This window comes from Dufourea novaeangliae, unplaced genomic scaffold (genome assembly GCF_001272555.1).
Source record: "Dufourea novaeangliae isolate 0120121106 unplaced genomic scaffold, ASM127255v1 scaffold168, whole genome shotgun sequence".
Taxonomy (NCBI): domain Eukaryota; kingdom Metazoa; phylum Arthropoda; class Insecta; order Hymenoptera; family Halictidae; genus Dufourea; species Dufourea novaeangliae.
This window is the reverse complement of record NW_015374062.1, coordinates 1,384,463-1,402,179: the sequence shown is the minus strand read 5'-3', so window position 1 is coordinate 1,402,179 and position 17,717 is coordinate 1,384,463. Positions and strand designations below refer to the sequence as shown.

Genomic DNA, 17,717 nt, shown 5'->3' with positions numbered 1-17,717 from the left:
GAGGGAGGTGTGTAAGAGAGACCTAGCTAACCGTGCTCTCTTCGATGGACGGGCTCGCCAGGGCTTGTGTCTCACCGCTGGCATGTTTTATTCCGTCTTGGCTTCGACGTGTTGCTGGTGGGCTGCTACGAGAACAGGAGGTCATGCTCTGCATCGTTTGGCTGCGACCACCGTAAAATCGCATGCTATAAGCTGCACGATTACTGCTTTGCAATGCAGCCGTCTGAAACAAATATTATAGTTCTCCCTGCACATAAAAATACAAACAAATATGTACCTATAATTCGTCGCACAAGAGCGTACTGATGATATCTTCATGAAAATTGCATTTTCGTGTGAAAATTTATATATATATATTGTGTATACAGTGACTGCCAAAAGTTTCCAGGAAAACTGTAATTTCAACATATTTTTTAAAAAATATACAGGGTGTCCCCTATTTGGGGGTATTAGGTAGTTTTATTTGGGGTATTTGTGTCTTAATTAAGTAGGAATGCAATGAAAAATTTCCTTACTACTATTATATTTTCGAATGTTTTGTTTCAGTTTACTTAACTGACTGTTTACAGTTAATTAGATCGTTTAGCATCAATAAGTTTCAATAATTAAAAAATTTGTCCCATTACAGTAGTGTTTTATTTACAGTCAATAAGGATTTCTACTTACATTAGATTGTCCAGGTCGAACATTTTTGTATGGTTGAAAGAGTACCAGATGAACTTTTGGCGTGAAAAGGCAACCAAGAGCTACTGATGCGGAGATGTTGATGCACATACACATGCTTGCTATCTGTACCTGCAAGATTAATTTTATATATTTTTTACATTAAATTTGACTCATATAATCAGAAAACCTCATCGTTTTTATATAATATCTCGTATGAATTTGCATTTGCTGGTTTAAGCTTATCGAGAAAAGAAGTTGTTTTGGAGAGTAACTGTTTTAACATACATGTTTTCATCACTTCTGGTGATTTTGTTAATAATTTGTTTTTCTTTTACAAATATCTACCGATCCAAGGGTGTAGATGCACCCTTTGCAGCCGTGACCATTAATTTTTATACACTGCTTTATTTTAAAACAATCGCTGATCTCAAAATATTTCCCTGTATACCTAATTTTCGTTATCTAGCTAGCCAGAACTATGAGTCCCGCTGAATTAATATTCTCTATGTACATATGTTGTACGTACATCAACGTAAGCTACCTCAAAAAGATTTGTCTGTAGCTTATAGATACAGACCTTGTAATCATTGTTCGAACCAAAGTAGATGGGCACAAAAGCTAACCATACGATGCACGTCGAGTACATTGTAAAACCAATGTATTTTGCTTCGTTGAAATTCTCCGGTATCTTCCGTGTTTTGAATGCATATAAAGTGCACATGAGTATTAGGAACATGTTATACACGAGGGACATCATCAGAGAGAATGTCGATACACGGCATGTAAGTACTGCTGATAGTGGATAAGGATGAATTTCCGTAGTGTCCGGTGGTTCGATAATTAGCCACGCGATAGCACCAATTAGTTGCAATGCAGTGATCCCTATAAAAACGGGAATTACATAATCAAGATATCAAGATTGAAGCATTAATAAAGAATCTTACAATTAGTAAAGCTTTTATGATAAAATTACAAAAACTTTACGTCTGTACGTTCAAATCTACATTTAAAGAGTTAGATTTAGACAAAATCGAGTATAAGTTCATATTAATTTATGTAGATAATGCAAACTTTTTTATTAAACCAATTAAATAAGAAACTGATCATTTAAGTTTATTATACAAAACCTTAATTAGTTTCACAAATAATAAGTAATAACTTTAATTATACTCTATTTAAACAATTATTCCGGCATAAAAATTTCGCTTTGCCTTCTCAATGTCATATTTTCGGGTCTTTACATAAGTTATAATTAGAGGTAATAAATTAGAACTATTTACGAAGTGAACATACCGAGTCCGCACATACCGATTTTAATGAAACTCATATGGGAAATAGAACTCCTAAAAATATATGATATGTATATTTTAATACAAGAAAATTAAACATGTTTAGTCACATAAAAAAATTCAATAAAAAATACAAATTTTTTATATATTATTTAAACAATTAATTTAATCCAATATTTTCATATCGGACTAAATTCCCCACTTAAAAAGATACAATTTTAGAACAAAAAACTTTTTCCTACTTCTTCTAGTTTTCGAGATATTCCAAAAAATATATTTTCATCCCTCAACATTGTAAGCTGTTATCACCCATTAACATGGACGGTGGCCGATAAAAAAATACATATAATATATTTTTCGGAGAACTACTTCCCATATAAGTTTTATTAAAATCGACATGTGCAGGCCAGTATGTTCCCTTGTAAGTTTTATTTCTTGTAACTTTGTACGTGTTAAATGTATGTAAAGCACGATCGTATACACAGGTTTGGCAACTCTCGTGGTGGGGCTGATCCCTTGAAGTAGAGAAGAGTGGTCATTAAAAATTTGCAACGAAGCGAGGATGCTATAGTAGGCGAATGGCGAATTTTTTCCACAACGGAAGTTTCCGGATCTATGTATACGACTGTTATGTAAAGGCAGGATGCGTGTGTGTGTGTCTAATGTGATGTATGAGCGTGTTGCAAAATCTAGCGCTTGTATTAGAAAAGCAAGTACGTTTCGCACGCACGTGTAAAGTTATGAAGTAAGATATAAGAACAATAAATATTCATTTACATCGAAAGCAGTGGCTGATATTTAGTTATTTAATATATAAATTTGTTTGACGATTATATTAATCTAACAGCCCAGTCAGCCAAATCTGCAAAGCCAAATTTTCTTCAACGCCTGTTATAAAGTTCTGGCTACAATTTTGATGCAAGATTTGCTAGAAGAGAAGATTAAAGGAAATTAATGCAGCTGCTGGGAAGTTTCTGCGATCTCCCCATTACGAAGTACCTATGGAATATTTAGGATTCTCTGGAGGTCAAAGGGTTATTTTCCTGACGATGAAAGAAGGTTGAAGGAGTATTGCAGCAGTGTCATGAGGCGCTGGGACGAAATTTCGGAATTTGGAGGAATGATTCTGAAGTGAAGAGTCAATGATTGAGAAGGATATCAGTTAGTAAAGGCGCGAGATGGCAGACTGTCAGGGTGAGGACTCTAGCAGACTGGTAAACGCAGACTTGATCCGCTCGTATACGTACGGAGTTCAATGGGGAGTGCAACGGCTTACGAGCATTCACTGTTACCACACTGGGGAAATCGGGTTTTCTTCGTAAATTGTGCAAAATAGTCGAAGAGAAGAGGGCCCGGTATGCCAGATTGGCGCATTCGTCACTGAGTTACCGAGACGGCGTCCTGAGTTCGTCGGAGGTGCTTCCTGAAGATGGAACTTCAACGCTACCGCGGGTACTCGGCCGGCAGACTCACGCTCTGATTGGTCGAGATTTTTCGTTAATGTCTCGTTAACAAAGCCTCGGATAACATCTTTACTAAGGAAAAATTTGTTCTAAATCACCACACGAGTTACCCATTCCAGGGATCTACAACACTTTTGTTACACTCTATATGGAAATATCAGAATCAACTAAAGAAATACTGTTTTTGAGAAATTTATTATTAGAATTGAATATAAAATTGAACATTAGTTTGTATAACGATCACCGGAGTGCAAAGCTGTTTGCGAACAACAATGTTTTTCATGCGAGATCTAAACACATAGACTTGCGGTATCACTGCATCAGGGATGCCTTAAACAATAATGTGTTTGAGTTTGCATACTTACCGTCTGAACCAATGATCGCAGGTGTAATGACAACATTATTTATAAGGTAAAATATTATTTTTGTGTTCCAATATAGGCTTGCAACTATCTGAATAAAATAGTGGTAATAAGGATGCATTAAACGGGACTGTTAAATGTACATATGTAAAGGCAGCAAGGCATGTTGGCGACAGGATGCATGCGCGTGTGCCTGGTGTGATGTATAAGTGTGTTGCAAAATCTTGCCGTTGTTTTAGAAAAACGAGTGCGTCTCGCACGCACCAGCATTTTTGAAACAATAACGAAATCTTAATTTCCCACGTATTCAAGATGAAATCAAATTTTGTTGTATTATTGAAAACATTTTAATGTATTTTTAGAGGTTCAATATTTACCAAAATTTTGAGTGTTCATAAATAATTTTTAAATAGTGGTGTGTAAAAGTAGGAGAATGTAACATTTTCTATAGATACGAGATTTTTAAAGAATGTCTCGATGTGCAGGGAGTGTTTCGTATTAATATATCAGTGTATAAGAATAATTCATTTGTTACGTACAGATCGATGTTTATTAAAACAATTTACCCATATTGATTATTAAAACTTTAATAAATACTAGCACAGTAATTATTACTACATAATATGTATATTGCAAGAAACTGCTGTAAAACGATACTTTTGTATACTACTTGTACAAATGCATGTGTATTTATTACATGCATATTTCTGCCAACAGTTACATTAACTATTATTTACGAGCGAATGTTGATTTTAAGAACAATTTTAATATCGAACATTTAATTAAAAGGCAAATATTTTTCGAAATAATTATGCAAAAGTGTGCAATACAGTAGTCATATCTATGAATGCCTTTGAAAATTATAAACTCACCGATTGCAATCACAACTTGACTCTTCGGGGATGTGTAAGGAGGTCTCCTTATACTCTTTGTTTCCTGATTGAAGATACGTGATATTCGATTTGTTTTAGTCAATATCGCGCTATAGCAAATGCTTAAACAAAGACCCAAACCGATTCTCAGATACGTACAATTCCATGTGGTTGGTTTACTTAATATGACAAAACTCATACCGTAGCAAGATAGAATTCCTACTAACAATACGTAACATAATTCACGTCCTGATGCCATAATTACAGGAGTGCGGTTAAAACTGAAATAGAATTTCAGACAGAATCAATTAAGTTATTTTAATCGCGAGTATTCTACGACTTTTAAACAAAAAACACAGATGATTTCAACATGCGTACAAATTTTGTATTTTAGTTTCGAAAGAAAATAACGAATGGATTGATGCACCCAGGCAGGGCCGGATTAAAACCTTCAGAGCCTCTAAGCACTTAAAAGATTTTGGTGCCCCCATATACATACTGTGGTTGCTAAAAGTTTCCAGTCAAACTCTAATTCCATCATATCTTTCTCATAGCTTTTGTTAAGCCCGTATTTGTTAAAAACAGGAGAACAGATTATTTTTATGTATTATCACTAGTCGGTGATATTATACATATATTTTTAAAAAGATATGGTAAAATTGTAGTTTGGTCGAAAACTCCACATATGAAGAACAGAAACCTGACGCCTGTTCAGAATACAATGTATTACATAATACAGTAATGTCTCCATGAGTGCGACGTACTCGGGTCCGCTTCGAAGCACTCATGGCAAGGCAGAAAGGTTTTCATCCCCTCATAAATTTTTTTTTGACCGAAGCTGAGCCTCCGTTTAACTTCTGTTTACTCTGTTTTGATTGGTTCCAAAAGGGGACCCTCCAGTGGTGGGAATAACGCCGTTACTCGTGTCGCATTCATCGAGGAATCACTGTAGCACGGGTCTAGTCAAATCCGGACATTGTTTAAAATCACATTTTGTTTAAAACAACGAAATAAAAGTCCATACTAAAATGCAGCTTGATGGGAATTATTCCGCAGAACAATCCTAATTTGACTGAACTAGAAAGAGTCTGCAAGAAACGGCATCAAGTGATGTCGGGCCACCGAACCATATAGTGGCAATTTTTTCATTTATTGTGGGCATCATTCGCAAATTTGAACCATATGGTCCATAGAAAACGAAACAATGGAAAATTTCTGTGGTGCCCCCCTTCTCTTGATGCCCTAAGCACGTGCTTATTTTGCATAATGGTTAATCCAGCCCTGTACCACCAACGAGATATAAGAATAGACTTCTCATCTTACGGGAGTTGGTGGCTCACCTAAACTATAGTATCGACACCTTAAAAACCCTGTGATTTTAGCGACCTTTACGTTATGAGAACATTGAATTTGCGGTGGGTAGTGACACTAAAATAGTAATGGGGCGACGTCGCCCTAAAAATGTGGGCCGAAAAAATACATTGGATCAAAAGTCTACTCTTATATCTCGTCTGTGCCTGTACACAGGAAATAAATTTTAGCACAGAAGATTTTAAATTATATTTAAATTGTAGTTTTGAATATCAAATTAAGAAGTTAGTAATTGCCGGTAATTTGAAACAAACTTCAACTACAAAACATTTATTTGTTTCTAACTACATATACGTAAAGTACGAGTGGTGTCGAATAACGATTAACAAAGGAACATACCGAAGTGACAATTACCGATTTTGGTGAAATTTCGTTAGAAAGTAGATGTCATGAAAATATTAGACACGTATTTTTTTAACGGTCAAAAGGGCATTTCACGCGAAAACGGACACTTTTTCGAGTAACATTTCCGATTTTGTTGACACTTGGATATGTTGTAGTCTTTAGTGATATATAGGGTGCAACAAAAATGTTGCAGGTCCCTGAAATGGTACATTCGTGAAGCGATTTCCGGTAGTCGAAGTTATTTTGGGACACCCTGTATACATTTCTCATTGGCTATAACTATAACGCCACATACACACGGTGATGATCATTTCCAACATTTTAAAGAAGAATGTAGTGTAAGAATTAGTCTGATCGTTAAAATGCTTATATCTTCCAAACCCATTGCGATCCCACTCTGAAAATTCTGCAGTTTACTATTGAAATTAATATAATTAACATATGTAAAAATGAAAAAAATCGAAGAAATGGGTTTTGAGATATTTAGGGATAAAGTACGTTTCAGAGGGGCACGTCTCCCAGAAATCGAAAAGTGGGAGAATGTTACCCGAAAAGACGAACAGAGGGGGCATGCCTCTCAGAAATTGAAAAGTAGGAGAGTGTTATCCGAAAAAGACGAGGAAAGACAGCTAAAAAAAAGATTCGTATTCAATATTTTCGTAAGAACTACTTTCCAACGAAGTTAGAAGTTGCATCAAAATCAGTGATGATCAGTTTGGTATGTTCCCTGATATAGGGATGTTTCCATACAACAGTTGATTCTGTAAAAATATTAAAGGTAGTTCTCAAGAAGAGGAGTCACTCAGACTCCATTGAACATTAACGAAAAATTTAAGGTGTCGTTTTACTGAATGTTCGTGATGTTTTACTGTAGTTCATAATGGAAACGCACCGAATAAAGACCACCGTAGTGAACAATGTGCTAAGTATGCCGATGGTGGCGAATATTAATGGCACTAATGCCCATGGACTGGTCCACGGAATGACTTCGGCAGTAAGCTTCATGCAATTTGTCATTGTTTCATCTGGAGCATAGCCTGGACCACAACTGCGACAAGTGTCATTGAAAACATAAGAGTCTTCTCGACATGCTACACAACTCCAACAACAGGCTTCCTGAAAATTTTATGTTTGGTTTTATAAGTATTAATTATGTATATAATCCTCAAAATTCTTATATGTATATTAATTGTACACAATCTGCCACTCATAAGTATATGTCCATCCATATTGGATTCACTTTAGAAATATAGAAGTATTGTATTCCATTTAAAAAAAAAATCAAGTTGACCTTCAAATCTAGCTTACCAGTGCACCTACGGAAAAACTATGTAGAGCGTATAATGATCCCCTCTGTATAAAAAAAAACTTGGGCAATAGCGTAGTATGTAACCATCTTAAATTTTATTGCTATACGATGTATATTGAGCGAGTAAATCTGAGTTGACGAATGAATACTACTACGAAACATTTATAACTACAAAATAAGCAATATTATGTGAATCAGAGACGTGTAGCAACGTATTGTGACAACGCATCGTTATATTATTGATAACTCATTCGATTTTTCTTCGTAAAGATACTTTACACTTATAATACAAAGATCATTACTTGACCTTGTTACTTACCTGAAAATTACGGACATGGCCTAATGGACAATTATCACTGCATAGACTTCGGGGAATGTGCAAGTCGCCAGCTCCTGTTGCCCATCTCGTAATGTTGATATCAAGTGTCAATCTAAATAAGATATTTCAAATTCAGAAGAAATTATGGATTTAAAATAAAGTAGAGAGAAGACAGTTGTCGTCACTTTTTTATACATATAAAAGTACCATGTTAACAATTAACTATAGTTAAACGCGATTTTACTATTTTAATGCGAAACAGATGAAACGTATGTATTGTTGTTATATACATAAAAATATTACGCGTATAGCTCACGTAGACGATCGAGTAGTCAAGAAGGTACAAGTGGTCACAGAGAACCAAGCACAATGTAATATATTGAATTTGTTGTGATTAATTTTAGTACTAATAACAAGAATACAGGCGCAAAACAATGAGTTTTACATTCTCCGACTCAGTCGAGTAACTGACTACCTTATTTATTTGATATTTAAACAGCGTCAAAATATGACGACTCCCAGAAATGTGGAATTCCTGGGATGATTTGAAACAACTTTGTCCTTAGCGAAAATGTTGTCTGTGTATATCCTGACATCCTGTATAATTTGAGGGTATTGAAACTTACTTACTCTTCTTTCCACGTACCAATAAGGACATAATCGAAACGACCGTCTTCATTTCTCTGATATTGATATATACTATAAAATCCATAAGCATCGCCATCAGCTTTAAATTTGATTTCTGTACCCTGGCGACCTAAATGACATTTGCATAAAATAAGGCAAATGAGTCTTCTGTAAATCTTTCATAACACCACAATGTAATTCCCTATTTTCTGATACTAACAATTTTTGTGCTCTGTTGAGTTAATGCTATTTTGAACCGATATGTGTATATCACATTGTCGAGAATTATTATAAACAGAATACTGGAATATTTAACAAAAATTAGTCATCCACTAGAATTGGTTTGTCACGAATCACAAAACCGTTAGTTTGGCTGCTCGGAGATCTTGCGTTTGGTAGGAACGTGCGCCTAAATGTGTTAAATTTCAAGGGGCAAAACGTCATATCCAGATGGCTGAAAATTTTTACTTATTTTTGTTACATACTGCAGGAAAAAATTGTTACAATATTTCTATCAGTAACAAAAAATAGGAACTTTTGTATTATCCATTACACATTCATAACACTTTTACCGATGTTTTGGCGAAGGTGTCCGATAAAAATGAGACTAAAGTCAAACGTAATCAAACAATTTTTGTTTGTATCACTAATTTTTTCGCGTTTTGCGTAATTAAATACGGGGAAGTGTCGAAAGTCGATATGCAAACAGTAGTTGTTAAACGTGATTTCATGTAGGCGTGTAAAAATTGTCAATAAAACATCAGAATCACGTAAATTTTTCATTTCATAACATAAATTATAATCAGATTAATAACGTGATAAGTAATTACCAATGAAGCTGACATTTCGAATGTGTTGAAGAAGCTGTTGGCCGTCAGGTGCTGGACGAAGTTTTTCACACAAATAATGTGTTGTTCCAACGTTATTTACACACTCTTCTTCAATTAAATTATGTACGCCATGTGCCATCGCATATATTGCGTCAACTAAACATAATTCAACGTGAAACTTTAGTATTTGTTCTTTGGAAAAAATAATACAACTTGATCGAAATATGCAAATTTTTGTTAACCCCTTAACTTATAATTTAATTCGTAACAGCGCGTGCCATAGTCGGCTACAATTTTGCTAACGCCTTTGGACGTATAGCAGTCAGACCATCGCACCGATCCTGCGGATGATAACTGGCATTCCATTTTAGAAAACACTGAATACAAATGCGTGATGCAGTTTTCGTATAATTTCAAAAAACTTCTTTAATAATGTGTTACGTCCCACCCGTGATAGAAAAACTTCTGACACAATAAATTCCGTCGCGACAGCCTGGACATGGTCGTGTACTCAAGTTGCATAGTATCAGTGAAGGCAATGTCAGCGCTATACCGTGGTATGTCATCAGGGCGTTCAAACTTCCCACTTCCACTGTTTTTTGAGAAATTGTACATACACCATCGAACCATTGATTCATCGCTAATTGTCGTCATATCACGTACCGGACAAAAGGCCCGTCGCACAGTGGCGAATTTCCCAGAAAAGCTGGCCAAAAGTAATATTTCCAATTCTAAGGCAAATTGTTGAAGTATTTTATCATAATATGACTCTGAAAAGATAAAAATATAATTGTTTAACGTTAAATATTTAATTTGTTGTCCTGATTAGACTTAGAATCATTAAAAATATTAAAAATTTTGTGATGTATTAGCCAAATAATTATACAATCATTAGTATAACGTTACACGTATGTATATACATATTTTTTAACATTATTTAACATGTACATTTATATATGTATATTATATACAACTGGAAAAAATTATTCTTCCATAACTTTGTTAATATTCATCAAAACTTGATCACAGGATGAGTAAATTACATCTTGCACCTTCTACTTTTTCACCTTTTCGTTCGATTTTATTTACATCGGTATCCAAGGAGTAAAATTTTCGTCTATAATCCTTAACCTTCAAAGCAAGCTAAACAGTATCCAAATAGATTTTTTTAACAAAGTTTCTGAGTACAATAACATAATAAAAAATATGGAATAAACTAATGATCAATAAATAATGATATTAATACAGTAGTGGTTGTGGTTGTGAAATCAGAACAGTCAGTGCTGAGGAGTCTTCGCACACTCAACGAGGATTCTCTGTACTTCGTATTTTCTCCGTTGGCTTTTATCACAACTTTGCACCTTTTAAGCAGGGTATTAATTAACTTTTCAATCGTTTACAAAGAAGTTTTTCAAACCACACTCTTTGAATACTTTCTTTTAATTCCGTTTTATTCCATGAATTCATTTTTGCAATAACATCCCCAATTATCTTCCACCAATTTTCAAATGGATTTAAATAAGGATCGTTACCGGTCCCGCGAGAGCTCGGTTGGCAGACTCGCCCTCGGATTGGTCGGGGTTATTCGTTAATATTCTCGTTAACAAAGCCTCGGATAACATTTTTGCTAAGGAAAAATTTGTTCCAAATAACCTCACGAGTCACCCATTTCAGGGACCTACAACACTTTTGTTACACCCTGTATACTACCTACTTTGATGGATAAACTGGATAATATGAAAATAAATCGCAAAATAGCTCCTTAAATTTCAATTGTCAACTTTGAGCTGACATAACATAAAAAGGTCTGCAGTTAAAATGTTTAAATTAAGAATAAATTATACTCGGAAATGTTATAGACTAACTACACTAATCAGATGTGGCGAATTAAAAACTTTGTGTTTTGACTTTTGGCCAGCTTTTCAGGGGAATTCGCTACTGTGCGTCGCGTGGAGCACTTATGTCCAAAAAAAAAGTCCTGGTAGTCAGTGCTATAGCGACGTAAAACACCTGCATCCGGTCATACACGGAGATCTGTTATCAGTATGTTATCTATCAGAGTCAAACTATCATTGGCCTATACCGTTAATTATTAGTCGATCGGAAACTGATCCGAATGTGAGGTTATTCTAAAGTTGGACAAAGTGTAGGTGACTTATAACAACTCGCAAGCATATCAAAACATAATTTATAGATATAAGTTCATAATATCCGGACCACTATGCAGCGGTAGCACTTTTTTACTAGTTCCATTGTAGCGAAGGGGTTGAAAGTTCTGCTGCGTCTGGATGCGTTCGATCAATCGGAAGCATTTTGCGTGGATTCCGCTATCTCAGTTATTTTTAAAAATATCAAAAAAGTTTATTTACAAAAGGGATTGAGTATTATTGAAGGATTTTATTAAAATAATATTATATACACCGCTCTTTTAGTGAATATGCGAGTTAAATGTCTTGTTAGGTGACAGAGTGGAGTACGCGCACGTGTGTGAGAAATACATCGAGGTGCGTTCCGAGCGATCAATTAAATTCACTGGAATGTAGTCTATCATAATGAAGGAATTGGTCTTAAATGGTTAATTGTTTGATACATGTTTATATTGCTTCTTTCTTGAAGCTATGGCCACTTAATCGCAGGAATAATTCAGTGAAATTATATAACAAACAATTAACTGCATTTGTGGTGTTGGGACCAAAATTCACGGAACCAAACGTTTCGACAATTCACTATTTTCCCGGGAAACTGTTTGTGCGGTACATTACTTTCAGTTTGACCATCGCACTCATCGTCCACTCTAGGGCGAAGATTTAAATAATAGCTGTCGAAATCTAAAAGTTCAAATTTACAGTGAAGTATTAATATTAATGAAAAAAGGTTTTTTGGACCTATGGCGGCTTGTGATTAATAATCACTGATTACAATCTAAAAATGATTGTATAGAAAAGTAGGCGTTGTTCTTTGCAACCAGTTAGTTTTAGTAAAGTTTTTAACAGAATAATCAGAAATCAAAAAGACCTTTTGAAATATCTTTGATATATACTTTGGTACATACCTTGAAGACTCGTTCGATACGGTAAAATTGTAATCGCACCCTCTGCCGCGAACTCTTGGTCTCTCACTGGATACACTTTTGCACCCCATGAGTCACTCCCTAACCACATGAAATGGCCTGTACGATTGGCTCTGACAGTTGCTTCAAGAAGCTTCCTATAAACAACATATTTCATTTTTTTTAGAGAAGTAAATAATTTTATATTATGTTGATGAGAGTCGATGGTTTCAGGGTTTGAAGAAATTATGTAATCTAAAAATATCAATTTTTATACAAACGTAATGTATAAGATAATATTTTGTTTTAAAAAAACTATTTTAGTCGTCATTGTTCATATTTCAACTGATTGAAAATATCTTTTAAAAAAAAAAGCATTTCCGTCTTGATTAATAAAGCGGGAATTTCATGTGATACTGTCTAAAGAAATCCGCATATCCATGTCTGTTCGTGAAACTTATGGAAAAATTTGTCAATATGTATATTAGATATATGAGATCAATTCCGGATGTCTGGTAAATATATAACATAATTATTTACCTTATATTATCTTCATCGACGAACAGAACAACACCTCTGGCATTGTGTTTCGAATTAAGTCGATCAATGATTTTGTCAAAGTCTTCATTCTTCGCATTTCTTAGGATCTTTTCACTAACTGCTACGCAGATACTGTATTCCATTGACAATGAAATGAAACTGGCAATTCCCTGAAACGTATACAATCCTCGAATACATAGCAGACTTCGTTGAACCATCCAGAGTCCGGAATACATCAATTTAATCACCTTCTCTCCGTAATCACCTTCAACTGCAACTGTAGAAACGTACTTCCAGCCCAGTTGATGAATAATTTCCACCATGGCCTGAGCTTGAAAATTATCTGGCGGTACCACTCTACTGAAATATTCGAAGCGACTTTTATCCGACAGTTCAGTGCTCGTTGATGCATAGCTTACTTGCGGTATCTGTGATCAAAGTAATTATCACTCTTTTTGGAATTACACTCGAAGCTCTTCTGTTTGAAATAATCTATGAGTGTAGGTGGCGTTTTGAAATAACGCAGTTTTTAATGTTTCTTAATTTTACTCATTTCTGTCGCGGATACAATTACGAACTAATTAAGTTTAACTCTGCTTAAATATACGTATGTAGTTGTTTAATTTTAATTACTATAAGATAACTAAATGTTACTTAATAAGTAATGATATTTAAGTCACTTCGTATAACTTGTTTATCCTTTTTGAATTGCATCATTATTTGTTAAAAATTCGCTAATGTATTAATATTTCAACCGACAATGTGTTTTCCATTTATGTTTTTAATACATTTGGAGTACTGACCTTAAATAATCTCAAAATATTGGCCACCATAATAGAAACAACGCTGAATGAAGCGCCTATGACGCCAGTCACTGGCTTATGTGGCGCATATGTCGGTGGCTTGTCATTTTCACATTTATATTCAGATATATCCTGAAAATAAATAAAGCAAAACAAATAATTAATTTACAATATTTATAATAACCACATATCCTAACTACTAAATAATTACTACGTAATCACTAAAAAAACTAAAATTAGTTTTTCGAACATAAACTCTATTTGCTCGAAGAATGCAAGGTGTTCCGTTTGGAAAGGACAACTGAAAATGCTGAACTGATCCTCCCTCCTTAGGATCGATGTGGCGTAGTAGGTCGATCTATAACTTACCTTAAAGTAACAAATAGTTTTTCTTCCTATTCGTATCCGTGCCTGCTATTGATGGTTTTACTACACTCAAAAGCTTGTCCAAGGATTTCACCGACATTCTCACGAAATTGAAGAATTTATCTTCATACTTTCTAAGGTCTTTAAAAAATTCAGTGAACATTCCTTTTGTACGGTGTTCTTGCAATAACAAATGTACCTAATATTTCCTTTTCGTCTTTTTTTTTTTTTTTAAAGGTACTTTATAATTATTACAATCTCCTCGACATCCATTCTGTTCGACAGTCCCGACGATATTAACAACTTTCTAGTCCCCTAGTTTGATCGCCAGATTTTTGGTCTTTCATCAACCAAGTCGCCGGCGACTGGTTGACAGTACGTAACGGCTCTAAATAGTGAAAACTCACTTACTTGGTTCATGTAGGATCTGACGAATTCCATGCTCTGATCTAGGGCGTAAGTATCGCTGCTACAGGAGTCAAGGATAAGGGCGCCCAAGGTGGTGTTAGGTAATAAATCATTGTCCGCATTTATTTCATCCAAGACGTACAGCATAGCTTCCAAACGCTGCATTCCTTTTTCTTCTTTTACTGCGCCACATGGGGACTGACCAATGAAACCTGACACCTATGAATAAACATATAACTATCTATGAATAAAATACATCTATAATAGAATTTTTCATTTTAATTAAGTAATATTTTTCTTATTAAATACTAATTGATTTTCGAGTCGATTATTTTTTAGGTAAACTATGGACTAAATTGGCAATCAATTTTTATTACGTAAAATTGGCATTATTGAGAGTTCTGTAGCTTTAAAAAATGGATGAGTGGTTCGAATCAAATTGACCGAAGTGGTATACAATAGAATTCGGCTGTGGAATGGAACTACGAATAAAATAGCATGAAATTGATCGTGTATAACGATGTCGAACTGGATTGGATTTAATGTAAACATACCTGTTCATGCATTGGGAAAATTCCGCCAAGGATTACGTCGCCGTTGATGCGTATCAGCTTGGAACCGTCTTCGTCGTGTCCTTTCCAATTGTGACATTCGCTTACAATAAGAATGTATGATATCCATATTAAAATTTTCTCCAGAGTCATATTAACACGTTTCCTAGTACTGAAACAAATAAGATAATATTTTTCTCGGTATTATATTACATACATAATAATAATGTACATGCATAAATAGATTTGTACACTAACTTATTTGCAATATCCATAAAGATATATCATTCGTTTGCTAATTAACGATTATAAACGTCGTCTCACCTAACTTGAGTATGTACAATATGTTCGCTCCAAAAATGTCGAAAGGAGAAATATTTTTCTGAATAAATCATTTTTTCCAAAGCTATGTGTATTCAGATTTTAAATGTATCTCGTTAACTATTAAGTTTAGGACGTATGAAGGTTGACACATTTTTACTCAGAATTTGATACTTTATCGGTCTATAGTACAAAAAATAGGTCTTTCCGGTAAACAAAATTAAGATTACCATGAAATCTCTGAAATGCCTCCACCCACAAAAAAAGCACATACCTTATAAGATGTGCCCCTTGATGTCATTTAAGTTCCACGCCTTAAAATTTTCATAAAGTGTACCGTTAAGTCGTAATTCGAGGTGATCGAGTTAGCTGAGACACCTTGTATAATGAAATTTCAATTCCAAGCTCCTACGAAATTTCTAATTAATTACAAGTGAGCACTAACTCGCTTTCCATTGCTATTTCAAAGCAATTAGTGAAGCTTATCGCACTGCATTTATAAAATAATTACGTAATTTATAGAATTTTAAGGTAGTAATGGAACTTCGCCCAATGAGTTTTTTATGTAATATTTTTTTACGTTCCTGAATTAACAAAAAATGCTTCTTTTTAGATGTAGAAATATGTGAACGATCTCTCCGTTTGTATTTTACTATTATTTAATGTATTACTTAATTTGCGAAGTATTGGAGAGTTTTTTGGAGGATACTTTTTGCCACTAATAAGTTTCAAATGAATCACACTTTTAGTTAGGAAGAAAAATCATTAACCATTTCAGTTGTGTATTTTATATGTATATTCTGTTAAGTATCCCGAGCTAATGTTGCGGGCATGTGGTATTCTGTTGTTTCCATTATACTACAGCGAACTGCATTCAGTATCTGATAAATCTACTTCGTCACCGTTTCTTTTAGAGAAATATTCGTTATAAAAAGTGTACTGTAAAACTACACTAAGTACTCAATACCACTCGTATCATTGACAAGCACTTAAGTGCGGTGCCAATTTACCACAGCGTTGCAGAATTTAACAAAAATGAAACAAACATTAAGAGTACTTTTACCTCTAATTGAGAGCCTCAGTTAAAACGTACTTGTGAAAGTAATTAGCCATTAAATGAAAGCCATAACAAACGGCACTTGAAATGGTAAGTTACATTGCGACTTTCAACGTTTGCGTCTCTGAAGTAGACCCCCGATCGATTAAAATACCACAATTTATTCGGTAGTACCGAATGGAGATTGATTTCACGATTGATCCATTACAATCGCAAAGTGTTTTCGACAGAGGTGACTAAAGTATAGACAATATCTTAATTCAAGTTTACAAAGTGAGTTTGGATAACAAAATAGCAATATATATGAATTCGATCAATTTTATCAATGTTTGAATTCTTCCACACGAAATAGCTAAAAGCGGTAAAAGATGTGCATGCAGTATTTACTATATTCCATCGTGACAGATTGATCCGTTACTATAATTCCCGAGGTACATGTTCAACAAATTCCGGGAATTTTAGTCACAGTCAGTACAGACGGAAAAAGGGGTAGAATGGGTAGCTACTATGAAATATGGACTTTTCTTTTGACGTGAACGTACGTTGATAGTCCAGGATACCGATGTCGCTGCTGACGTTGACGACAATGTCCTGTCGTTTTAGGAAGGCGGGGAAAGAAGGAAAAGCTGTTCTTTTTCTTGGTGGTAAATCGCTCTCCCCCTCTCAATCACTCTTTCTTTCTCACTCTCTTTCTCTCCCCCACTTTCCCTGCCCAACGAAACACTTCACTCTCTCACTCAGTCTATCTTTCTCGCTCTATTGTTCGTTCCTTGTCACTGAACGGCGAGAAACAACATAGCAGCAGTGTCATTCACGAAAGTGTTTCCCGTCGAGCAACAAACGACACGACATCGAGGAGAACGACGAACGCGACACCGGTACCACGGGGTAAACTGAAATCCCTACGAGCGCCGATCAGACTCTTATAACTGGCGTTGGGGCGCAAGCGCTCATTGAACTTCGTCGCTTAGGGATGGGCCGGTACATTTCGAAAAGAGGTGTTGATCCTCTCCTCTCGACTGATCGACTTTTCATCGCGGTATGAGCCAAGAAATCAATCACTGATAACCTTCATCATTCCTTAGGCTCAGGAGGCTTTCTTATATTTTCCCTCACTGCTGAATCCAAGACGGACTCTCTGTTTAAACGGTCCAAGGATATTACACTCA

General features: G+C 35.0%; 1 protein-coding gene across 1 annotated transcript; it reads right to left on the bottom strand.

Annotated features, from left to right (window-relative positions):
- Positions 1-22: 22 nt before the first annotated feature.
- LOC107190161 (metabotropic glutamate receptor 8-like) lies at positions 23-15,488 on the bottom strand. Its single transcript, XM_015578914.1, has 17 exons — positions 15,429-15,488; positions 15,174-15,342; positions 14,623-14,838; positions 13,846-13,977; positions 13,291-13,470; positions 13,043-13,212; positions 12,506-12,660; positions 12,126-12,281; positions 10,071-10,223; positions 9,454-9,609; positions 8,627-8,753; positions 7,997-8,108; positions 7,261-7,484; positions 4,653-4,933; positions 1,244-1,548; positions 667-795; positions 23-223 (listed from the first exon to the last, which is right to left on the bottom strand). The coding sequence occupies exons 1-17, from the start codon at positions 15,443-15,445 to the stop codon at positions 23-25; spliced, it is 2,883 nt and encodes a 960-aa protein (XP_015434400.1). The 5' UTR covers positions 15,446-15,488.
- Positions 15,489-17,717: the final 2,229 nt, after the last annotated feature.